General features: G+C 39.7%; 1 protein-coding gene across 2 annotated transcripts in view; it reads right to left on the bottom strand.

Moving 5' to 3' along the window:
• Positions 1-22,031, bottom strand: part of LOC128701167 (sorting nexin-13) — a 102,119-nt gene extending 80,088 nt beyond the window's left edge. Inside the window, exons 1-3 of one of the 2 annotated variants that reach the window (XM_070100599.1) lie at positions 21,820-22,031; positions 20,860-21,021; positions 13,523-13,713 (exon numbers count right to left, since the gene is read on the bottom strand). In XM_070100599.1, the coding sequence (XP_069956700.1) occupies positions 13,523-13,713; positions 20,860-21,021; positions 21,820-21,823 (357 nt within the window). In that variant the 5' untranslated portion in view covers positions 21,824-22,031. Of the gene's footprint in view, positions 1-13,522; positions 13,714-14,655; positions 14,759-20,859; positions 21,022-21,819 lie in introns of those variants that run through there. The other variant, XM_070100600.1, reaches the window with a different exon arrangement.
• Positions 22,032-26,002: the final 3,971 nt, after the last annotated feature.

The raw sequence follows: 26,002 nt of genomic DNA on the forward strand, positions 1-26,002 counted from the left end.
CACAGTTACTTTTTGTTGATGATACTGTGCTTATGGGAGATTCTAAAGAAAAATTGCAAAGGTTAGTGGACGAATTTGGGAGTGTGTGTAAAGGTAGAAAGTTGAAAGTGAATATAGAAAAGAATAAGGTGATGAGAGTATCAAATGATTTAGATAAAGAAAAATTGGATATCAAATTGGGGAGGAGGAGTATGGAAGAATTGAATATTTTCAGATATTTGGGAGTTGACGTGTCAGCGGATGGATTTATGAAGGATGAGGTTAATCATAGCATTGATGAAGGAAAAAGTTGAGTGGTGCATTGAGGTATATGTGGAGGCAAAAAATGTAGTAGGTTGTAGTAGGTAGTAGGTTGGTAGACTGCAACCACCCAGGGAAGTACTACCGTCCTGCCAGATGACTGTGAAACAGAAACCTGTAACTGTTTTGCATGATGGTAGGATTGCTGGTGTCTTTTTCTGTCTCATAAACACGCTAGATAACAGGGATATCTTGCTACTCCAACTTACACTTTGGTCACACTTCACAGACATGCACATGCATATATATATACATACATCTAGGTTTTTCTCCTTTTCTACATAGCTCTTGTTCTTCTTTATTTCTTCTATTGTCCATGGGGAAGTGGAAAAGAATCTTTTCTCCGTAAGCCATGCGTGTCGTATGAGGCGACTAAAATGCCGGGAGCAATGGGCTGGTAACCCCTTCTCCTGTAGACATTTACTAAAAAAGAGAAGAAGAAAAACTTTATAAAACTGGGATGCTTGAATGTGCGTGGATGTAGTGCAGATGACAAGAAACAGATGATTTTGCTGATGTTATGAATGAAAAGAAGTTGGATGTCCTGGCCCTAAGCGAAACAAAGCTGAAGGGGGTAGGGGAGTTTCGGTGGGGGGAAATAAATGGGATTAAATCTGGAGTATCTGAGAGAGTTAGAGCAAAGAAAGGGGTAGCAGTAATGTTGAATGATCAGTTATGGAAGGAGAAAAGAGAATATGAATGTGTAAATGCAAGAATTATGTGGATTAAAGTAAAGGTTGGATGCGAGAAGTGGGTCATAATAAGCGTGTATGCACCTGGAGAAGAGAGGAATGCAGAGGAGAGAGAGAGATTTTGGGAGATGTTAAGTGAATGTATAGGAGCCTTTGAACCAAGTGAGAGAGTAATTGTGGTAGGGGACCTGAATGCTAAAGTAGGAGAAACTTTTAGAGAGGGTGTGGTAGGTAAGTTTGGGGTGCTAGGTGTAAATGATAATGGGAGCCCTTTGATTGAACTTTATATAGAAAGGGGTTTAGTTATAGGTAATACATATTTTAAGAAAAAGAGGATAAATAAGTATACAAGATATGATGTAGGGCAAAATGACAGTAGTTTGTTGGATTATGTATTGGTAGATAAAAGACTGTTGAGTAGACTTCAGGATGTACATGTTTATAGAGGGGCCACAGATATATCAGATCACTTTCTAGTTGTAGCTACACTGAGAGTAAAAGGTAGATGGGATACAAGGAGAATAGAAGCATCAGGGAAGAGAGAGGTGAAGGTTTATAAACTAAAAGAGGAGGCAGTTAGGGAAACATATAAACAGCTATTGGAGGATAGATGGGCTAATGAGAGCATAGGCAATGGGGTCGAAGAGGTATGGGGTAGGTTTAAAAATGTAGTGTTAGAGTGTTCAGCAGAAGTTTGTGGTTACAGGAAAGTGGGTGCGGGAGGGAAGAGGAGCGATTAGTGGAATGATGATGTAAAGAGAGTAGTAAGGGAGAAAAAGTTAGCATATGAGAAGTTTTTACAAAGTAGAAGTGATGCAAGGAGGGAAGAGTATATGGAGAAAAAGAGAGAGGTTAAGAGAGCGGTGAAGCAATGTAAAAAGAGAGCAAATGAGAGAGTGGGTCAGATGTTATCAACAAATTTTGTTGAAAATAAGAAAAAGTTTTGGAGTGAGATTAACAAGTTAAGGAAGCATAGAGAACAAATGGATTTGTAAGTTAAAAATAGGAGAGGAGAGTTATTAAATGGAGAGTTAGAGGTATTGGGAAGATGGAGGGAATATTTTGAGGAATTGTTAAATGTTGATGAAGATAGGGAAGCTGTGATTTCGTGTATAGGGCAAGGAGGAATAACATCTTGTAGGAGTGAGGAAGAGCCAGTTGTGAGTGTGGGGGAAGTTCGTGAGACAGTAGGTAAAATGAAAGGAGGTAAGGCAGCCGGGATTGATGGGATAAAGATAGAAATGTTAAAAGCAGGTGGGGATATAGTTTTGGAGTGGTTGGTGCAATTATTTAATAAATGTATGGAAGAGGTTAAGGTACCTAGGGATTGGCAGAGAGTATGCATAGTTCCTTTGTATAAAAGCAAAGGGGACAAAAGAGAGTGCAAAAATTATAGGGGGATAAGTCTGTTGAGTATACCTGGTAAAGTGTATGGTAGAGTTATTATTGAAAGAATTAAGAGTAAGACGGAGAATAGGATAGCAGATGAACAAGGAGGCTTTAGGAAAGGTAAGGGGTGTGTGGACCAGGTGTTTACAGTGAAACATATAAGTGAACAGTATTTAGATAAGGCTAAAGAGGTCTTTGTGGCATTTATGGATTTGGAAAAGGCGTATGACAGGGTGGATAGGGGGGAAATGTGGCAGATGTTGCAGGTGTATGGTGTAGTAGGTAGGTTACTGAAAGCAGTGAAGAGTTTTTACGAGGATAGTGAGGCTCAAGTTAGAGTACATAGGAAAGAGGGAAATTATTTCCCAGTAAAAGTAGGTCTTAGACAAGGATGTGTGATGTCACCGTGGTTGTTTAATATATTTATAGATAGGGTTGTAAGAGAAGTAAATGCGAGGGTCTTGACAAGAGGCGTGGAGTTAAAAGATAAAGAATCACACAAAGTGGGAGTTGTCACAGTTGCTCTTTGCTGATGACACTGCTCTTGGGAGATTCTGAAGAGAAGTTGCAGAGATTGGTGGATGAATTTGGTAGGGTGTGCAAAAGAAGAAAATTACAAGTGAATACAGGAAAAAGTAAGGTTATGAGGATAACAAAAAGATTAGGTGATGAAAGATTGGATATCAGATTGGAGGGAGAGAGTATGGAGGAGGTGAATGTATTCAGATATTTGGGAGTGGACGTGTCAGCGGATGGGTCTATGAAGGATGAGGTGAATCATAGAATTGATGAGGGGAAAAGGGTGAGTGGTGCACTTAGGAGTCTGTGGAGACAAAGAACTTTGTCCTTGGAGGCAAAGAGGGGAATGTATGAGAGTATAGTTTTACCAACATTCTTATATGGGTGTGAAGCATGGGTGATGAATGTTGCAGCGAGGAGAAGGCTGGAGGCAGTGGAGCTGTCATGTCTGAGGGCAATGTGTGGTGTGAATAAAATGCAGAGAATTCGTAGTTAGGAAGTTAGGAGGAGGTGCGGGATTACCAAAACTGTTGTCCAGAGGGCTGAGGAAGGGTTGTTGAGGTGGTTCGGACATGTAGAGAGAATGGAGCGAAACAGAATGACTTCAAGAGTGTATCAGTCTGTAGTGGAAGGAAGGCGGGGTAGGGGTCGGCCTAGGAAAGGTTGGAGGGAGGGGGTAAAGGAGGTTTTGTGTGCGAGGGGCTTGGACTTCCAGCAGGCATGCGTGAGCGTGTTTGATAAGAGTGAATGGAGACGAATGGTTTTTAATACTTGACGTGCTGTTGGAGTGTGAGCAAAGTAACATTTATGAAGGGGTTCAGGGAAACCGGCAGGCCGGACTTGAGTCCTGGAGATGGGAAGTACAGTGCCTGCACTCTGAAGGAGGGGTGTTAATGTTGCAGTTTAAAAACTGTAGTGTAAAGCACCCTTCTAGCAAGACAGTGATGGAGTGAATGATTTATTTATTTATTTATTTATTTAAAAATTTGAGCACACATACAGAGGTACAAAAAATACAGATAAGAGCAGCATGCCAAAGCCACTTATACTATGCATAGCATTACGGGCTGGCTTAAAATTAACTTAAGATTAACTAAGCAATGATGAAATCAGTGATAAAACTTTAATGTAAACAGAGTACTATAAAGCACAAGTGAGTATTACAAAGACAGGTCATATGGTTGCATGCATTGTTGTACATTCAGTAGAATGGAGTATTCTGTTAGGTAGTGTATTTAAAAAATAATAAAGTTAGATTGGGTTTTAGGTTTAACATTTATGTGATATAATTGTGAGAAACATTTAAGATATACAATTTATAAGGTTCAGTTATTCAGTATTTATTTGGTTTTGGGTGAGTAAGTGATCTTTGAGAAGAGACTTGAATTTATAAACAGGTAGTGTTTCTTTTATATTTACAGGTAATGAATTCCAGATTTTAGGGCCTTTTATGTGCATTGAGTTTTTGCATAGCGTGAGATGGACACGAGGAACATCAAAGAGTGATCTGTGCCTTGTGTTATGGTCATGTGTTCTGTTGAGGTTGGCAAGGAGATGTTTGAGGGGAGGGTTAATATCAGAGTTAAGTGTTCTATGTATGTAATAGGTGCAGTAATAAGTATGGATGTTTTGTATGGTGAGTAGGTTGAGTGTATTGAATATTGGTGGAGTGTGCTGCCTGTAGTGAGAATTTGTTATCATTCTAACTGCAGCCTTTTGTTGGGTAATTAGTGGTCTGAGATGGTTACTTGTTGTTGAGCCCCATGCACAAATTCCATAGGTGAGATAGGGGTAAATAAGAGAGTGATATAGGGCCAGGAGGGCTGACTGTGGAGCATAGTACCGTATCTTCGATAGTATGCCTACAGTCTTGGAAATTTTCTTAGAAATTTGTTGTATATGTGTATGAAATTTGAGTCTATTATCAAGGTGGATTCCTAAGAATTTTCCCTCTGTTAGCTTTGTGATAGGTGATCCGTTTATCATTATGTTAAGAGGGACATCTGTAGCTCTGTTACCAAACTGAATGAAGTAGGTTTTGTCAATGTTTAGTGTAAGTTTGTTAGTCCTCATCCAGGTAGATATTTTCTGTAATTCGGTATTTACAGTATTGGCTAGCGTGACTGGGCTCGGGTGGGAGAAGACGTATGTAGTGTCATCTGCAAATAGTGTGGGTTTGAGTAATTGCGAAGCATTTGGTAGGTCATTTATGTATAGGAGAAAGAGAAGAGGGCCAAGGACACTTCCCTGTGGGACACCAACTGTAATTGGTTGTGCAGAAGAGTTTGCCCCATTTGCGTACACATATTGGCTTCTGTTGCTGAGGTATGACTTGAGGTAGTTGAGGGAGTGCCCTCTTATACCATAGTGTGACAATTTTACGTGGAGCAAGTCATGGTCAACTGTATCAAAAGCTTTACGTAAGTCAATGAAGATCCCCAGTGGGACTTCTTTTTTCTCTATTGCAGTGTATATATGTTCGGGCCACCCTGCCTTGGTGGGAATTGGCCAGTGTGATAATAAAAAAAAATAATAATAAAATAAAAAAATTTTATCTCTGAAGGCAAAGAAGGGAATGTATGAAAGTGTAGTAGTACCAATACACTTACATGGGTGTGAAGCTTGGGTTGTAAATGCTGCAGCGAGGAGGCGGTTGGAGGCAGTGAAGATGTCCTGTCTAAGGGCAATGTGTTGTGTAAATATTATGCAGAAAATTTGGAGTGTGGAAATTAGGAGAAGGTGTGTAGTTAATAAAAGTATGTCAAAGGGCTGAAGAGGGTTTGTTGAGGTGGTTTAGTCATTTGGAGAGAATTGATCATAGTAGAATGACACGGAGAGCGTATAAATCTGCAGGGGAAGGAAGGCAGGGTAGGGGTCGTCCTCAAAAAGGTTGGAGGGAGGAGGTAAAGGAGGTGTTGTGGGTGAGGGGTTTGGACTTCCAGCAAGCGTGCGTGAGCGTGTTAGATAGGAGTGAATGGAGACAAGTGGTATTTGGGACCTGACGAGCTGTTGGAGTGTGAGCAGGGTAATGTTCAGTGAAGGGATTCATGGAAACCTGTTATTTTATATAACCAGACTTGAGTCTTGGAAATGGGAAGTACAATGCCTGCACTCTAAAGGAGGGGTTTGGGATATTGGCAGTTTGGAGGGATATACTGTGTATTTTTTATACGTATATAGTACTTCTAAACTGTTGTATTCTGGGCACCTCTGCAAAAACAGTGATTATGTGTGAGTGAGGTGAAAGTATTGAATGATGTTGAAAGTATTTTCTTTTTGGGGATTTTCTTTCTTTTTGGGTCACCCTGCCTCAGTAGGAGATGGCCAACTTGTTGAAAAAAAAAAAAAAAAAATATGCGCAACATAAAGTTGTGGAACCAGCCAGCGCTAAACACACTTTTTCAGGCCTTCTTTCCTTATCACACACTGCTTTAAACAACTGTAAGGCCTTTTACCTAATTATGATGAAACTAAGTGGTGCACCTTTCTTTGTTTTTTGTTCAATTCACTTAAGCAATAGGTTTCCATTTTTCTTTACTTCTTGTGATCTATGTGTTATTCTTTACATGAGATGATATCCTGCGTTATTCATTATACAAGGTCGATTTTCTTTGTAGCTCTGAGACTTAAACATTCAACCCTTTTCTTGCCACTTTCAGCAACACTTGTGTGCCTACTGGGTGCCATGACTGCTTGGCAGATACAAGATATGACAATTAAAATATCATATCACCTGTACCAGTGCTAACGAGAGGGAAACACAGGAGACATCGTCAAATCAACAGTACAAAACTCCAAGGTTATAGGTCGGATATCCCTCAGTGCCAGTCGTGAGAAAGAAGTGAATAGTTAAACAGTCAAGGTTAGTGTTTTAGTAGCTGACCTATATTCAGCTGACCAGTGTACAGTGAGAGAATCATAGCAGAAAACGCCAAATATATCTATAAACTCAAGGAAAGTCAGGTTGTAGGTGGCGTTACTCCCCTCAGTGTTTTAAAAATGGCTGAGTCAGCAGAACAGGTCAGGCAGTCAACAACACCACACAACCCCCGATAAATGGAATTGAGGGGGATTTGGAAGGATAAAACCATGGATTAAACCTTTCTGATCTACCAGAATGGAAAGGAGTTAGAAGTTAATTGAGGAAGCCAGACTGTGAAGTGAGGTGGGAAGGGGAGTGTGTAATAAGGGGTTAACTGTAAGGGTTTTGTGAAGTTAAGGGAAAAGTGAGCAGTGAAGAGGGTTTTGAAGAGGAAATTTTACTAGTAATTCAGTGGTGATTGCTAAAGCAGATACTAAGTGTACTAGGGACTGGAAAAGATAAATAAATATTATTGTATACGAGTAAAAGAGCGAAGAGTGAAAATGGCAGGCATTAGGGGGGTACAGGCTGCCATAATTATATTTATATTTCTTCTTCAATTCCATGAAGAAAGAAATCAGTCATGGGGGTTGGAAAAGGTGAATGGAGTAACAGCGCCCTGGACAGTAAAAGCCCAACAGTTGCCATCCTTCCAGAAAAGTAAATATCACTATCGCCGCAAGGTATGGCACCACCGCATACCCAAACAAAAACAGTGGCACACAGCTCTTATTGTAGTGCTCTTAAGTGGTGATATCCAAATTAATCCAGGACCTCAAACTATTGTGCAGAGGCAAAACAGACAGATAAATGAAGGCGATAATGACGGTCTAGTAGCTAGGAATGATAACCTTAACTCCATATGTAATGCATACATAGGTCAATGTGAGACAATACAGCCATTATTATCTCAAACACTACCAAACAGGTGCGTACACTGTACTAAAGTACACATGAAAAACAGAAAAGGCACCTTACGTAAAATGTGTAAGGGGTGGGTGCATGATGGATGTATGTACAATTATAACAACGGTGCCAGAATTCATTTTGTGTGTAACAAATGCACTTTGGCACAGTTACCCTTTAGCAGTGATGACATTGATTTACCTAAATTTAATACAAATGACCCATTGCCATATATTGATGATTATGATTGTTTTATGAAAACAGGCCTTCACTTTATTCATGTCAATGCAAGATCACTTCTTCCTAAATTGGCAGAGATTAGGATTCTAGCTAACAAAATTAGGGCGGCAGTTATAACCATCTCTGAATCTTGGTTGGATGATACGGTGACTGACGACGAGGTCAAAATAGATGGTTACAATATAAAACGCTTAGATAGGAACAGAAAGGGTGGTGGAGTATGTGCCTACATTAGAAATGACTTAGCTTACAACCCAAGACCTGATTTAAATAACAATAAACTGGAGATTCTATGGTTTGAAGTGCTGCTTCCTAAGACCAGACCCATCTTAGTAGGAACTAGTTACCGCCCTCCTACCCAGGACCAGTTCTTAGAAGACTTTTCCAGAGTCTTGTCCGGAGCTGAAAACAATTGCGAGACAATAATACTGGGCGACTTCAATATCTGTTTTCAGCAGCAAAATAACGGGCTATGCAAAAGGTATAAGCAAATTCTAGGATTAAATAGTTACACTCAACTAATTAATACTCCAACCCGGATCACACAGTTCTCAGCCACCCTAATTGACCACATACTTTGTAACTGCTCTGAGAACATTAGTCAGTCAGGCGTCATTACCACAGGTCTTAGTGATCATTTCATCATTTACTGCACCAGGAAAATCACTAGGGATAGGATAGGCCTACACAGGACAATAAAAATGAGGTCAACTAGAAACTACAGTAAAGAAACACTGGTAAATAGGCTACACAATTGTGACTGGACAGAGACAACAAGTTGCACGGACGTAAACGATGCCTGGGAAAAATTCAAAACAATGTTCACTACCATCCTTGATAATATTGCACCAGTTAAAGAGGTTAGGATTAAACGAAGAACTGAACCCTGGATGAATACTGAGATATTAGATAATATGAAATTCAGAGACCAGCTGCTAAAAAGATTTAAAGCAAACAGACAGGATATTGCAGCACTAAATGAATTCCAAAGGGTGAGGAACAGAGTACAGAGACTTATAAAAGGAGCAAAGGCAAAGCACTACTGCTCAAAAATTGAAGAGTATAAGCATAACCCCAGAAAGCTCTGGCAACAACTAAAACAGTTGAGGTATAGCCATAAGCCAGTAGATAGGTCTAACATAGTACTCACTATCGATAATGAGGTATGCCATGAAACATCTAAGGTGGCAAATTGCTTTAATTCATACTACACATCTGTTGCATCAACACTAGCAAGTAAACTACCAGCTGCATCAAATACCTTTAACACAGACTCTGATAAGTTTCAAACATACTATACCAATAAAGGGGTAACCCCAAACAGTTGTCAACTATTAAGTGTATCTCATGACTTTATTCAAAAAGAACTAAGCAGGTTAAACCCAACTAAGAGCACAGGCCCTGATAACATCCCGTCTAAGTTCCTAAAAGATGGTGCTTCTGAACTGTCAATCCCTATTGCTCACATAATAAATCTATCAATCACCACTAATACAGTACCGAAGGGGTTCAAGGAGGCCAGAGTTACTCATATCTTCAAGAAAAATAGTAGGTCTAATATAAGCAACTATAGGCCTGTTAGTATACTCAGTATAATATCTAAAATTCTAGAGAGGGCGGTGTATTCTCAAGTAGTTAAGTATCTTAATGACAACAACATTCTCCATAGCTATCAATCGGGCTTTAGAAGATCCTACTCAACCGACACCTCCCTTATTAATCTGATGGATTACCTGAGAATTGAAATGTCAAAGGGGAACCTCATAGGTATGGTAACCTTAGACCTGCAAAAGGCCTTCGATACTGTCAACCACAATATATTATGTAATAAACTTCAAGCTATCGGTATAGGTTCTGTAGACTGGTTTAAGTCCTACCTTAGCAACAGGAGACAAATAGTCAAAATCAACAGAACAGAATCAGAACCCCTGCCGATAACATGTGGAGTTCCCCAAGGTAGTATTCTGGGTCCCTTATTATTCTTATGTTATGTCAATGATATGCCTATCAGTGTCAAGTGCAAACTCCTACTGTATGCAGATGACAGTGCTCTGTTAGTGTCAGGTAAAGACCCACAAGATATTGCTAATGTTTTAACACTGGAACTGGAGTCCTGCAGCAAATGGTTAGTAGACAACAAACTATCATTACACCTAGGGAAAACTGAAACATAAACTGAGAAGGGTAAATAATTTTAATGTTCAATGTAATGGGGAGCCCATCACTTTGGTTTCATCAGTAAAATATTTGGGAATCCCCTTTGACCCATGCATGTCAGGAGAATTGATAGGGAACAGTGTAGTAAAGAAAGCAAATGCCAGAGTGAAGTTCCTGTATAGACAAGCACAGTGTCTACCTACTGAGGGTCGCAGGACCCTATGTCTAGCCCTTATACAATGCCATATGGATTACGCTTGCTCTTCTTGGTACTCTGCCTTGACAAAAAAACTGAAAGATAGACTGCAAATCACCCAGAACAAAATCGTAAGATTCATCCTGGGGCTGGGACCAAGAGAACATGTAGGCCAGGATGAATTACAGCAGTTGGATATGCTGAATGTAGGTAGTAGGTTGGTAGACAGCAACCGCCCAGGGAGGTACTACCGTCCTGCCAAGCGAGTGTAAAACGAAAGCCTGCAATTGTTTTACATGATGGTAGGATTGCTGGTGTCTTTTGTCTGTCTCATAAATATGCAAGATTACAGGTAAGTCTTGCTACTTCTACTTACACTTAGGTCACACTACACATACATGTACAAGCATATATATACACACCCCTCTGGGTTTTCTTCTATTTTCTTTCTAATTCTTGTTCTTGTTTATTTCCTCTTATCTCCATGGGGAAGTGAAACAGAATTCTTCCTCTGTAAGCCATGCGTGTCGTAAGAGGCGACTAAAATGCCGGGAGCAAGGGGCTAGTAACCCCTTCTCCTGCATATATTACTAAATTTAAAAGGAGAAACTTCAGTTTTTTCTTTTGGGCCACCCCACCTCAGTGGGATACGGCTGGTACGTTGAAAGAAGAAGAAGGATATGCTGAATGTTGAAGACAGAGTAAAACAACTGAAGCTAAATCATGTTTATAAAATTGCTCACAAACAATGTCCAGAATATCTTGCTGTCAATTTTGTCAAGGTTGGGAACCAAAGCAATCATAGTACTAGGGGGAGAGAGCACAACTTTGTAGTACCCACAGTCAGTGGCCAGGCTTCAAACACCTTTTACTGTACAGTAATAAAGGAATGGAACAGACTGCCCACACATGTCAAAGCCAGTCATAGCATGAACCAGTTCAAGAAGAGTGCCAAAAGGTGTCTGATGAATGTAGCTACAGAAAGGGAGGGGAATGATTTTCTATTTTTTAGCTAACATACGTGTAAATTTTACCTTATTCCTAGTAATGACCCTCGTATTGTAGATAGTCTTAATGACCTTGGTGTAGTAAATAGTCTTTTTAGTATGATAATGTTATCTTCATTGTAGAATAATAAGAAAATATTATAACCTTTATATTATAATAATAAGGTAAAAGGACCCCAATGGAAATAAGTCACTCTGTCTGACTTTTTTGAGTTATCCTAGGTTCTCTACACATATGCTGCTATGTATGATAATTCTATGTAACTGTATTTGTCTATACCTGAATAAACTTACTTACTTACTTACTAAAACACACTCCACAAACACAGCTAGCTCTTACAAGAGAATGGTCCTAGACGTGTATGAACAGAAGGCTGGGACGGGGGTGGCAGGAGTCGCAGGGGATGGTGGTAGGACTCCCCTGCGGAGACGGTGGTCTCACCCACAGCCAGACTGCGGCCTGAGCTAGGGACATATCCCACGGGCGCCACCCCCAAATTTCTTCCCCTCCTACAAACTGAACCATGTTAAGTTAATTTTATGAACAGTTATATAAAATTAAGCTGCAATTTTTCAATAGTGTAATAACCAAAATGTGCCAAATAAATCCATGTAATATGAGGGTCTACTGTACATAAAATATACAATAACTTTGAAACACTTGAAATTCTGGAAAGTTTCCAGATATAATTAGAAAAGAAGCAGAGCTCACTAAGAATGTAAACAGAGTGGAAGGGTGGTGCACGGATGCTGTAATAGCAAATAAAGAGCCATGTAAACAAATTTTTTGGTATAATTTGAAATTTTTGTACGTATTAGCGAACTGTCGTAAAGTGGGGCCCTCCTCACTTAATGAACGAGTTCCGTTACTAAGACCATGTCGGTAAACAAATTCATCACTAAGTGAAGAGCATACTATAATGGTAGTGGATTAATGTCAACCATCTTTGATATTGTTTTAACATCACCTTTGCACCATTTATAACATTTCTGGAATATTTTTAAATGTTTATACAGTAGTGTACTGTATATTGTAATAAACAGAGTAGAGGAAATTAGTTCTAATATACATTATTTAGGTATGCATACTGGTCAGAAAACTCGCCGTAAGTCCAAGTCGTCAGTAAATGAGTACATCACTAAGTGAGGAGAGGCTGTATTCTATTTCACTGTCTTACAATGACCCACACTAAACTATGTCCCTATCTGAATTCTGCATCTTAATCTTGACCTCGTCTATTCTGGTTGCTTTAACTTCTCTCATCCTACCCAATGTATCACACACTTCCATACTCACATCTGGATCTTCCCAACAATGTTATTTCTTCCCACCAAATACATGAAATCAATGCCTCTCTTTCACCAGCACCATTTAACTTACTTAAAAAAATTTTCTCCATTTCTCCTCCCATCTAACATCTCACCACTTTCATGTTTAACTACCAGGTCTATTAACTACAAGCTTTTGCAATTTATTAATCTCCAAAAGAGTTTCTTATTCTTACCACAATAAGGTGATAATTAACCCTTTCTCTCATTTGCTCTTCTTTTGCACTCCCTCACAATCTTTCTCTCATTCACTCACTCTTTCTCACACACACAATATCTCTCACTCTTACACACACACTACGTATCTCTTTCTCTCTGTCAATCTCTCTCTCTCTCTCAATCTCTCTGCTTTCCACCTGTACATATCCGTACACTGTTGTAGTTTTATTATGTATAATTAACGTGGATACATGTTTAAATGTTTAATACAATATTTGTAAGTGAAACAACAGTACTAAATTTAAAATATTTGGCAAATACTCTTAATCATAAAAGATGAAATTAATACAGTACTAATTATTATGGCTCAGGTATATAGGTGTCTGTAAAAGTAGGTTCTGAGTTCCAAATAACTCAAAGAAAATTGAGGATTGCATTTGTAACTTAGGACTTGTTGTTTTTTCACCTTTTATAAATACAATCATCTCAAAAAGTGATCTTAAAAGTTTGTAATTTATCACATTTTTATTTGTGGATGCACTAGATGTGATGATTACCCCTGAGATATGTAATAAATCATTGGTGTTCTTTTAAGAACTACAAACATCAAATAACAGACAGGTAGCATTAATCCTGTATGGGAATAAAAGGAGATGTCAAACTTCCTGTCAAAAGAACAAACTCAAAGGGGGATCAAAAGACATAATAATGTAAAACTTGGGAAAATTTTAGTCAAGACAAGCCAATACACATGGATTTAACATACTTTTTCAGAAAGATATTGTTCATAAATCATCTCTGCTTCTTCTTTATGAGATGAAAGGTCGTGTGCAGAAAAGTGATCATGGCAGAGGTCTGGCATGGTCATCCCAACTCCCTGGACTTCTGATTCTTCCAGGTGCTGCAACCTCTCCAGTTCCAAGGCACACAGTCTTTCATTAACTGTTGTGCGCCAGCCTAACAAGTAAAAACAAATGACAATGCATTCTTATACAACTACATTTAGACTAAGACCCTGGTTATTATTCATACAGCATCCTAAGTCTACTCCTGTAGACTTAGGATGCTGTATGAATAATACAGAATCCTAACTGTGATCCTTGTTAAAAACAAGGCTCACAGTTTTTACAAAACTATAAATAATATAACCATACAAACTGCAACATCCCTACTCATTCTTATGTGTGCAAGCACTGTACCTTCCACCTCCAAAACTCAAGTCTAACTAATTAACTTCTCTGGGGATGTTACCTTGCTAATACTCCAACAATATGTTGAATCCTAAAACAACTTTCTTCATTTATTCCAAACCAACATGTTCACTGACTTGCTTGATGCTCAAGCCAATACAGCATCTTTCATATTCTCATCCAACCCTTCCTGGGACATTTCCCTACACCACCTTTCATCCACCTTATAAGCTGGTAACCCCCTTTTTTTATATTATACAGTGGAACCTCGGCTTATGAACTTAATCAGTTCCATGACCTTGTTCGTATCCTGATTTGTTCTTATGCTGAGTCAATTTTCCTCATTTAAATTAACTGAAATGACACTAATCCATTCCAGTGGAATTCCTGCTCTCAGGAGGAATGACAAATTAATGCTAATATCAACTCTACGGCATATTTATCTATCACAATTCATGTGATATGACACTATAAACAATATAAATAACATAGAAACTTGATATACACTCTAGAATGAATAAAATGTGTGTGTAGAAGAGAGGGAGACTACTTCCCGGTAAAAGTAGGTCTTAGACAGGGTTGTGTAATGTCACCATGGTTGTTTAATATATTTATAGATGGGGCTGTAAAAAGTAAATGCTAGGGTGTTTGGGAGAGGGGTGGGATTAAATTATGGGGAATCAAATACAAAATGCGAATTGACACATACTTTTGGCGAGGGTCTTGGCAAGAGGCGTGGAGTTAAAAGATAAAGAATCACACAAAGTGGGAGTTGTCACAGTTGCTCTTTGCTGATGACACTGTGCTCTTGGGAGATTCTGAAGAGAAGTTGCAGAGATTGGTGGATGAATTTGGTAGGGTATGCAAAAGAAGAAAATTAAAAGTGAATACAGGAAAGAGTAAGGTTATGAGGATAACAAAAAGATTAGGTGATGAAAGATTGGATATCAGATTGGAGGGAGAGAGTATGGAGGAGGTGAATGTATTCAGATATTTGGGAGTGGACGTGTCAGCGGATGGGTTTATGAAAGATGAGGTGAATCATAGTATTGATGAGGGGAAAAGGGTGAGTGGTGCACTTAGGAGTCTGTGGAGACAAAGAACTTTGTCCTTGGAGGCAAAGAGGGGAATGTATGACAGTATAGTTTTACCAACGCTCTTATATGGGTGTGAAGTATGGGTGATGAATGTTGCAGCGAGGAGAAGGCTGGAGGCAGTGGAGATGTCATGTCTGAGGGCAACGTGTGGTGTGAATATAATGCAAAGAATTCGTAGTTTGGAAGTTAGGAGGAGGTGCGGGATTACCAAAACTGTTGTCCAGAGGGCTGAGGAAGGGTTGTTGAGGTGGTTCGGACATGTAGAGAGAATGGAGCGAAACAGAATGACTTCAAGAGTGTATCAGTCTGTAGTGGAAGGAAGGCGGGGTAGGGGTCGGCCTAGGAAAGGTTGGAGGGAGGGGGTAAAGGAGGTTTTGTGTGCGAGGGGCTTGGACTTCCAGCAGGCATGCGTGAGCGTGTTTGATAGGAGTGAATGGAGACAAATGGTTTTTAATACTTGACGTGCTGCTGGAGTGTGAACAAAGTAACATTTATGAAGGGGTTCAGGGAAACCGGCAGGCCGGACTTGAGTCCTGGAGATGGGAAGTACAGTGCCTGCACTCTGAAGGAGGGGTGTTAATGTTGCAGTTTAAAAACTGTAGTGTAAAGCACCCTCCTGGCAAGACAGTGATGGAGTGAATGATGGTGAAAGTTTTTCTTTTTCAGGCCACCCTGCCTTGGTGGGAATCGGCCAGTGTGATGATAAAAAAAAAACTTTTGGCTGATGATACTGTGCTTATGGGAGATTCTAGAGAAAAATTGCAAAGGTTAGTGGATGAGTTTGGGAGTGTGTGTAAAGGTAGAAAGTTGAAAGTGAACATAGAAAAGAGTAAGGTGAAGAGAGTATCAAATAATTTAGATAAAGAAAAATTGGATATCAAATTGTGGAGGAGGAGGAGTATGGAAGAAGTGAATGTTTTCAAATATTTGGGAGTTGACGTGTCAGCGGATGGATTTATGAAGGATGAGGTTAATCATAAAATTGATGAAGGAAAAAAGGCAAGTGGTACATTGAGGTATATGTGGAGACAAAAAAGTTATCTATGGAGGCAAAGAAGGGAATGTACGTCTGAAAGTATAGTAGTACCAACACTCTTATGTGGGTGTGAAGCTTGGGTTGTAAATGCTGCAGCGAGGAGGTGGTTGGAGGCAGTGGAGATGTCCTGTCTAAGGGCAATGTGTGGTGTAAATATTATGCAGAAAATTCGGAGTGTGGAAATTAGGAGAAGTTGTGGTGTTAATAAAAGTATTAGTCAGAGGGCTGAAGAGGGGTTGTTGAGGTGGTTTGGTCATTTAGAGAGAATGGATCAAGGTAGAATGACATGGAGAGCATATAAATCTGTAGGGGAAGGAAAACGGGGTAGGGGTTGTCCTCAGGGCCGGATTACCGCATAGGCAAACTAGGCATTTGCCTAGGGCCCCGCGCATTTGGGGGCCCCGCGGTCCAAGGTTTTCAGGGGCTCATCCAAGACTGCGCACATGGTGCAAGTGCAAAGGGGTCCCTACCTAAAAAGTTCAAGTGTTTGGAGAGTAAAATTGATTTTTAAAAATTAATCAAAACAAAAATAATGAAATAAAATAAAATAAAAATAAATAAACCTAACCATAGATGGCAACACTCAACACGCCTTTGTTTACATCAGAACAGCTGTGTTTTCCCGCTAATGGGTGAGTATGGGAGATTCCTCTCCAATTTTCTGTAGTAATTACACGTTTTCTAGACTTGTACTGTGACAAATTAACTGAAGTGTTGTTGATAGAATTGAGAGAAGCTGCATTAAAGTTGCCACAACACCTTTCAGCAGATGTTCAGGACACATTTGTTGAAGAAATAGTTCATTTTTCTGGGTATATGAATCAGATCAGATTAAAGCTCCACCTGAAAAATGTGCACCCTCAGCTGCTTTGAAACATTTAAGAAATGCAGGTATCTCAGAAACCTGCCCTAATGTTGAATGTTGACATAGTGTATTGCCTTTACCTAACACTTCCAGCTACTAACTGTGAAGGAGAACGTTCATTTTCTTTTTTGAAAAGAGTGAAAAACCAGCTGCGTTCAACAATGAGCCAAGACAAATTGTGTAACCTAGCCTTGTTGACCACTGAGTCTGATCTAACAAGAAATATTGATTTTCAGAATATAATTGATGATTTTGCCAACATGAAATCCAGAAAAAAGTTTATTTAAGAAGTGCCTGTGAATATAAACAATTCTTTACTTTCTTGAGTTTATATGATTTGATAATCTTATGCATGATGCAATGATAACAATAATGGTCAGTGATTTATAAAGGGAATAATAGTGCTGTAGTGGTTATGCTGAATATAATAGGTACATGATATCACTACTTTAATAGCCTAATCTAGTAATACTATGCTGTCTTGAGTTTATTCTCTTTAAAATGCATGATTTAACAAGATAGTTATAATGGCTGTTGGTAAATGGTTTTGGTTGTCTTGATGTACTTTCCCTATTAAATTTAATCTAAATAGCCAGAATGTATTTAGACCTTAAACAGGCTCACACCGACCCCCCCCCCCAAGCTGGAAGGGGTCGCTTCGCTTACCCTTAACTCAAAGGGGCCCCGCCAATCTGAATAGCCTAGGGCCCGGAAACTTCTTAATCCGGCCCTGGTTGTCCTCGAAAAGGTTGGAGGGAGGGGGTAAAGGAGGTTTTGTGGGCGAGGGGTTTGGACTTCCAGCAAGCGTGCGTGAGCGTATTAGATAGGAGTGAATAGAGACAAATGGTATTTGGGACCTGATGAGCTGTTGGAGTGTGAGCAGGGTAATATTTAGTGAAGGGATTCAGGGAAACTGGTTATTTTTATATAGCCGGACTTGAGTCCTGGAAATAGGAAGTATAATGCCTGCACTTTAAAGGAGGAGTTTGGGATATTGGCAGTTTGGAGGGGTATGTTATATATCTTTATATATGCTTCTAACCTGTTGTATCTGGGCACCTCTGAAAAGACAGTGACTATATGTGAGTGAGGTGAAATTGTTGAATGATGATGGAAGTATTTTCTTTCTGGGGATCTTCTTTCCTTTTGGGTCACCCTGCCTCAGTGGGAGATGGCCGACTTGTTGAAAAAAAAAAAAAAAGTTTACCGAGTATACCAGGAAAAGTGTATGGTAGGGTTATTATTGAAAGAATTAGAGGCAAGACCTCATAGAGCAGGATTGCAGATGAGCGAAGAGGTTTAGAATGGATAGAGGATGTGTAGATCAGGTGTTTACATTGAAGCATATATGTGAACAGGAACAGTATTTAGATAAAGGTAGGGAAGTTTTCATTGCATTTATGGTTTTAGAAAAGGCATATGATAAGAGTGGATAGGGGAGCAAGTTGGCAGATGTTGCATGTGTATGGAATAGGTAGTAAGTTACTAAATGCTGTAAAGAGTTTTTATGAGGATAATGAGGCTCAGGTTAGGGTGTGTAGGAGAGAGGGAGATTACTTCCTGGTATAAGTAGGTCTTACACAGGTATGTGTAATGTCACCATGTTTTTTTTTTTTTTTTTTTTTTTTCCAACAAGTCGGTCGTCTCCCACCGAGGCAGGGTGACCCAAAAAAAAGAAAGAAAATCCCCAAAAAGAAAATACTTTCATCATCATTCAACACTTTCACCACACACACACATTATCACTGCTTTTGCAGAGGTGCTCAGAATACAACAGTTTAGAAGCATATACGTATAGAGATACACAACATATCCCTCCAAACTGCCAATATCCCAAACCCCTCCTTTAAAGTGCAGGCATTGTACTTCCCATTTCCAGGACTCAAGTCCGACTATATGAAAATAACCGGTTTCCCTGAATCCCTTCACTAAATATTACCCTGCTCACACTCCAACAGATCGTCAGGTCCCAAGTATCATTCGTCTCCATTCACTCCTATCTAACACGCTCATGCACGCTTGCTGGAAGTCCAAGCCCCTCACCCACAAAACCTCCTTTACCCCCTCTTTCCAACCCTTTCGAGGACGACCCCTACCCCTCTTTCCTTCCCCTATAGATTTATATGCTTCCCATGTCATTCTGCTTTGATCCATTCTCTCTAAATGACCAAACCACCTCAACAACCCCTCTTCTGCCCTCTTACTAATGCTTTTATTAACTCCACAACTTCTCCTAATTTCCACACTCCGAATTTTCTGCATAATATTTACACCACACATTGCCCTTAGACAGGACATCTCCAACCGTCTCCTCGCTGCTGCATTTACCACCCAAGCTTCACATCCATATAAGAGTGTTGGTACTACTATACTTTCATACATTCCCTTCTTTGCCTCCATAGATAACGTTTTTTGACTCCACATATACCTCAACGCACCACTCACCTTTTTTCCCTCATCAATTCTATGATTAACCTCATCCTTCATAAATCCATCCGCCGACACGTCAACTCCCAAGTATCTGAAAACATTCACTTCTTCCATACTCCTCCTCCCCAATTTGATATCCAATTTTTCTTTATCTAAATCATTTGATACCCTCATCACCTTACTCTTTTCTATGTTCACTTTCAACTTTCTACCTTTACACACATTCTCAAACTCATCCACTAACCTTTGCAATTTTTCTTTAGAATCTCCCATAAGCACAGTATCATCAGCAAAAAGTAACTGTGTCAATTCCCATTTTGAATTTGATTTCACCATGGTTGTTTAACATATTTATAGATGAGGGTTGTAAAAGAAGTAAATGCTAGGGTGTTGGGGAGAGGGGTGGAATTAAATTATGGGAAATCAAATACAAAATGGGAGTTGACACAGACAATTTTTGCTGATGATAATGTGCTTTTGGGAGATTCTACAGTTGCAAAGGTTACTGGATGAGTGTGGGAGGGTGTGTAAAGGTAGAAAGTTGACAGTGAATGCAGATAAGAGTAAGGTGATGAGGGTAACAAACAATTTTGATAGAGAAAAATTGGATATCACATTGTGGGGAGGGAGTATGGAAGAAGTGAATGTTTTCAGATATTTTTTAGTTGACTTGTCTGCGGATAGGGTTATGAAGGATAAGGTAAACCATAGAAATGATAAAGGAAAAAGGATGAGTGGTGAATTGAGGTATCTGCGGAGACTAAGAACATTATCCATGGAGGCAAAGAAGGGAATGTACAAGAGTATAGTGGTACCAACACTCTTATATGGGTGTGAAGCACGGGTTGTAAATGCTGCAGCGAGGAGGCAGCTGGAGGCAGTGGAGATGTTGTGTCTAAGGGCAATGTGTGGTGTAAATATTATGCAGAGCATTCATAGTGTGGAAATTAGGAGGGGGTGTGGAGTTACTAAAAGTATTAGTCAGAGGGCTGAAGAGGGGCTGTTGAGGTGGTTTGGTCATTTAGAGAGAATGGAACAAAGTAGACTGACTTGGACAGCATATAAATCTATTGGGGAAGTAAGGTGGGGTAGAGGTTGTTCTCGAAAAGGTTGGAAGGAGGGGGTAAAGGAGGTTTTGTAAGTGAGAGGCTTGGACTTCCAGCAAGTGTGTGTGAGCGTGTTAGGATAATATTTTGTCAAGGGATTCTGGGAAACCGGTTAGCCGGACTTGAGTCCTGGAAATGGAAAGTACAATGCCTGCACTTTAAAGGAAGGGTTTAGGATATTGGCAGTTTGGAGGGACGTCTAAACTGTCGCATCTGAGCACCTCTGCAAAGACAGTGATTATGTATGAGTGATAGTGAAAGTATTGAACGATGATGAACGTTTTTTCTTTCTTTCTGGTTCACCCTGTCTCAGTGGGAAGTGGGCGATGTGTTGGAAAAAAAAAAAACACTGTCTAAAACACAAGTATATGTAACTTACATTCAATGTTCAAATATAAGTTGATATAATGCTGAGCATTAACTGAAGCCATGTAGTTGAGGAAATGATCCAGAGTGAGACTATTCTTTAATATTGCCTCCAGTGGCAGCTGAAACAGTTTCCCACGAGCTAAATGCTGGTAGTCCAAATTTACAGGCAAACCTGTGGGTAAATATATATGTTTCATTTTCTGTAGTATGGTGACATATCTATCACAATGTAATTTACAGTAGGTTTTAGTCTTCTATTGCACTTTTTATCTTCATGAAGTATCAAACATACTTTTAACCTAATAATAGCCCTATGGCCATTGCAACTCTTCAAGAGCAGATGCTGTTCAAGTAATGGCATCTGAGGAGAAAGGGGCAACTGCCATTTCCAGGATTAGGCCTGTATTAAGAAAAAAACATGCACACTGATGTCAAGCTCTTGGTTTGCTCATCTCCTTGCCCCTTCCTGGAAAGGTTCTAGAAGATGTCCATTTCTTAACCCCAACAAGTCTACAACTTTTCATTGCAACAATACCCCAAGCAATACCCCAAGCACTGTTGCAACTCAACATAATATGCTGCCAAAACATTCTGAATGTGTTATCAATGTTATGTTAATGGTTTCTCAGAAATAACTGTACTTCATGCTCACACAATGTGGAGTTACAACATCAGCTACATTTTGTCCAAAATGGTCATCTTATGACTTGTAATATATGGTAACTTTAATCACAATACAGAAGAAAATAATTATGTTAAAAATAATGAATTAACTATTTAACAACAAATAAATAAAACATCTGGGGGTAGATCCAGGATACTCATCTGCAAATTTTTTTTATTTAAGAGTGAAGTGTAGTGGAGCACTAGCCATTCTTAAGGTGTGCGAGTGGTGGCAGTGGACCCAAGAAATTAGTTAAAAAACATTAACTAATATTCCTTTAGATTTTAAAGCAATTTAGCAACTTACCCATGGAATCAGTTTCTGACCCTTTGTCTATTCTGTTAATGCGATTGTCTATGACACGTCTTACAAACTCCAGACTTCCTAACTGCTGCTTCACCTCAGTCCCTTCATCACGGCCTCCAGAATCACGTGATCTCTACAGAAGATAAGCATTAAGTATAGCGAGTTACTGGCATAAAAAAATGTTTATAATTATCTTTCATTACATAAATATGCTATTTGGAACAAAAAACTATTACAAAAATTATAAATATTACTGAGCATTTCTTGGGGCTTAAATAGGTTGCTAACTGTATCTAACAACATGTTAAAATGTGGCTCCTAAGCTTTGGGCAAGAAAAACACATATAATGAACATTTTTACATTAGACAGCAACAGGACCTAATGCCACACATGACAAAAAAAAGCAAGCTCTTCAAACATCAGAGTATAATACAACTTATGTGTCTCAGTTTTCAAGTCTGGAGGATGCATTATTATTATTACCCTCACAGTGAGCATGCTAAACCTGTAGGATGATACAGCGCCTGAAAGAATGAGAGGTAACCAGGTTCGATCCAAGGAAGGGAAGGTCAGATATAATTCCTTGGATGATCTAAAGCCCCTCACTGGCATTTAGGAATCTTCCTTGAGAGGTGTAGAGGGTGTAAAGGAATACCCTGAGTCTGAAAGTGGCATTTACTAGTATCTAAGAAAGAATTTTCAGCCTGACCTAACAAATGCTGTGCTCTAGAACCCAGAAACAAAACTCTGTGGAGGAGAAAAAGTAATATAATGAACAACTAGCACCTCTGAGCTGATACAATGCAGCATTTTTGAGGGGGACTGAAGCAATGTTTTGATTCCTCAAGAAACAAAAGATACCATCTATTTTAAGAGTATATAAAAGATGAGGTGAACCAAAGAATTTACAAGGGAAAAAAAAAGTGTGGTGCACTGAGGCATCTGTGGAGACAAAGAATGTTATCCATAGAGGAAAACAGGGGAATGTACGAAAGCATAGTGGTACTAACACTCTTGTATGGGTAAAAAGCATGGGTTGTGAATGTTGCAGCGAGGAGGAGGCTGGAGGCAGTGGATATGTCTTCTCCGAGGACAATGTGTGGTGTAAATATTATGCAAAGAATTCACAGCTTGGAGAGTAGGAGGAGGTGCGACTTTTTATTATTATTATTATTATTAACACACTGGCTGTTTCCCACCAAGGCAGAGTGGCCCAAAAAAGACAAGCTTTCATCATCATTCACTCCATCACTGTCTTGCCAGAGTCACACTTACACTACAGTTATAAAACTACAACATTAACACCCTTCCTTCAGAGAGCAGATACTGTACTTCCCATCTCCAGGACTCAAGTCTGGCCTGCCGGTTTCCCTGAATCCCTTCATAAATGTTACCTTGCTCACACTCTAACAGCACATCAAGTCCTAAAACCCTTTGTCTCCATCGCTCCTATCAAACATGTTCACACAGGCTTGCTGGAAGTCCAAGCTCCTCACACACAAAACCACTTTTACCCCCTCCCTCCAACCTTTCCTAGGCCAACCCGTCCACTACAGATTTATACACTCTCGAAGTCATTCTATTTTGTTCCATCCTCTCTACATGTCCCAACCACCTCAACAACCCCTCCTCAGCCCTCTCAATAATAGTTTTGGTAATCCCACACCTCCTCCTAATCTCCAGACTATGAATTCTCTGCATTATATTCACACAATACATTGTCCTCAGACATAACACCCCCACTGCCTCAAGCATTCTCCTTGTTGCAACATTCACCACCTATGCTTCACACCCACAGAAGAGCATTGGTATAACTATACATACTCTCATACATTCCCTCTTTGCTTCCATGGACAAAGTTCTTTGTCTCTACAGACTCCTAAGTGCACCACTCACCTTTTCCCCTCATCAATTTTATGATGCACCTCATCCTTCACAGGCCCATCTGCTGACACGTGTACTCCTAAACATCCGAATACATTCACCTCCTGCATACTCTCGCCCTCCAATCTGATATCCAATCTTTCATCACCTAATTTTTTAGTTATCCTCATCACCTTACTCTTTCCTATAATGGCTTTTGATTTTCTTCTTTTACATACCCGGAGGGGTGGGGATATCTGCAGTTTGGAGGGACATCTAAACTACAGTATCTGCGTGCCTCTAGCAAGACAGTGACAAGAGTGAATGATGATAAAAGTGTTTTTTTTTCAGGTCATCCTTCCTTGGTGGGAGACGGCCAGTGTGTAAAAAAAAAAAAAAAGTGAAGTGTAAAAGGAGTGAGTGAAAGGAATATAATACACCACATATACATTACGCAAAAAAATACTGTGTGATGGATAAAGGAGTACTGTAAGAAACATTAAATATTGTCACTAAGAAGTAGTGAAGAATTTTTATGCTGCACTGACAAATTTTAAAAGAGCCTACATATATACGTAGATATGCTAAAATGACAGAACTTGTTATTAACACTATAATTTTGCTCAAAACTGGAAAATGCAGAAATAGTATGGCATTCAAACATGACAAAAATATTTAAAAAATATAAAAATTCATGAGGATAGCTACACTTTTGTAACAATTAATAGGCAACGTGTATACCCACCTATATTTGTACTCTTCTATTTGTGGTTACAGGGGTTGAGTCACAGCTCCTGGTTCCACCTCTTCACTGGTCACTGCTGCGTCCACTCTCTCCCTGCTCCATGAGCTTTGGTGTATCTCTTCTTAAAGCTATATATAGATTCTACCTGCACTACATCACTCTTCAGATTGTTCCATTTCCGGACAACTCTATGGCTGAAGAAATACTTCCTAACATTCCTGTTACTCATCTGAGTTTTCAACTTTCAAATGTGACTCCTTGTTGGTGTGTCCCATCTCTGTAACATCCTGTCCCTGTCCAACTTGTTGATTCCTCTCAGTATTTTATGTTATCATGTTCCCCGTCTTCCAGTGTCATCAGGTCAATTTCCCTCAACTTCTCCTCATAGGACATGCTCCTTAACTCCAGGACTTGTCTCGTTGCAAACCTTTGCACTTTCACAAATTTCTAGGTGTGCTTGGCCAGGTGTGGGTTCCAAACTGGTGCTGCATACTCCAATATAGGCCTGACGTACATGGTATACAGAGTCCTGAATGACTCTTTACTGAGAAGTCGGAATGCTATTTTTAGGTTTGCTAGTCACCCATATGCCGCAGCAGTTATCTGGTTGATGTGCATCTCAGGAGATGTGTTCAGTGTTATACTCACCCCAAGATCCTTCTCAATGAGTGAGGTTTGTAGTCTTTGGCCCCCTAGGTTGTATTCTGTCTGGCCTTCTTTGCCCTTCCCCAATCTTCATGACTTTGCACTTGATGGGGCTGAACTCCAGGAGCCATTTGCTGGGCCAGAGCTGTAGCCTATCCAGATCCCTTTGTAGTTCTGCTTTATTGTCCTCCGACTGATTTCTCTTCATTAACTTCATGTCGTTTGCAAACGGGGACACTTCTGAGTATATTCCTTCTGTCATGTTATTCACATATACAGTGGAACCTCTGTTTTTGTATGCCCTGGTTTTTGTAGGATTTTGTTTTTGACGACTTTTTTCATCAAAATTTTGTCCCAGTTTTCGTACATATGCTTGGTTTTCGTAGAGTTGACAATGGTCCACCGTACCAAATGCATCCGCCTAAGAGATTTCTGGAGGAATCACTTCAATAGCCTCAATTTCATAAGTTTTATAGATAAGGCTTGGCAGGGAGTGACTTCCAGGACAATGAACTCTGCTTGGAGAAAATTGTGGCCAGAATGTGTCTGCAAGAAGGATTTTTAAGGGCTTGAGGCTGACCCTGACGACCTTATGTCTACTGTGGAATCTACTGTGTCTTTGGGGAAGTCCATGGGGTTGGATGTGAGTGGCAAGGATGTGGAAGAGTTGTTGGACAACCACAGGGAAGAGCTAACCACTGAAGATCTGCAGGACCTTCAACTGGAACAGCAAGAGACTGCAGCTAAGGAAATTGCTTCAGAGGAGGAGGAAGAGAGAGGGAATGTGCCTTCTTCAGTGATTAAGGACATGAGTGCAAAGTGGAACGAGTTACAAAGTTTTGTGAAGAAATATCACCCTAACAAAGCTGTTGCAAACCATGTCTGCAACATGTTGAATGACAATGCCTTGTTCCATTTTATGCAAATCT

Source organism: Cherax quadricarinatus, chromosome 73 (genome assembly GCF_038502225.1).
Source record: "Cherax quadricarinatus isolate ZL_2023a chromosome 73, ASM3850222v1, whole genome shotgun sequence".
In the NCBI taxonomy this organism is placed as follows: Eukaryota; Metazoa; Arthropoda; class Malacostraca; order Decapoda; family Parastacidae; genus Cherax; species Cherax quadricarinatus.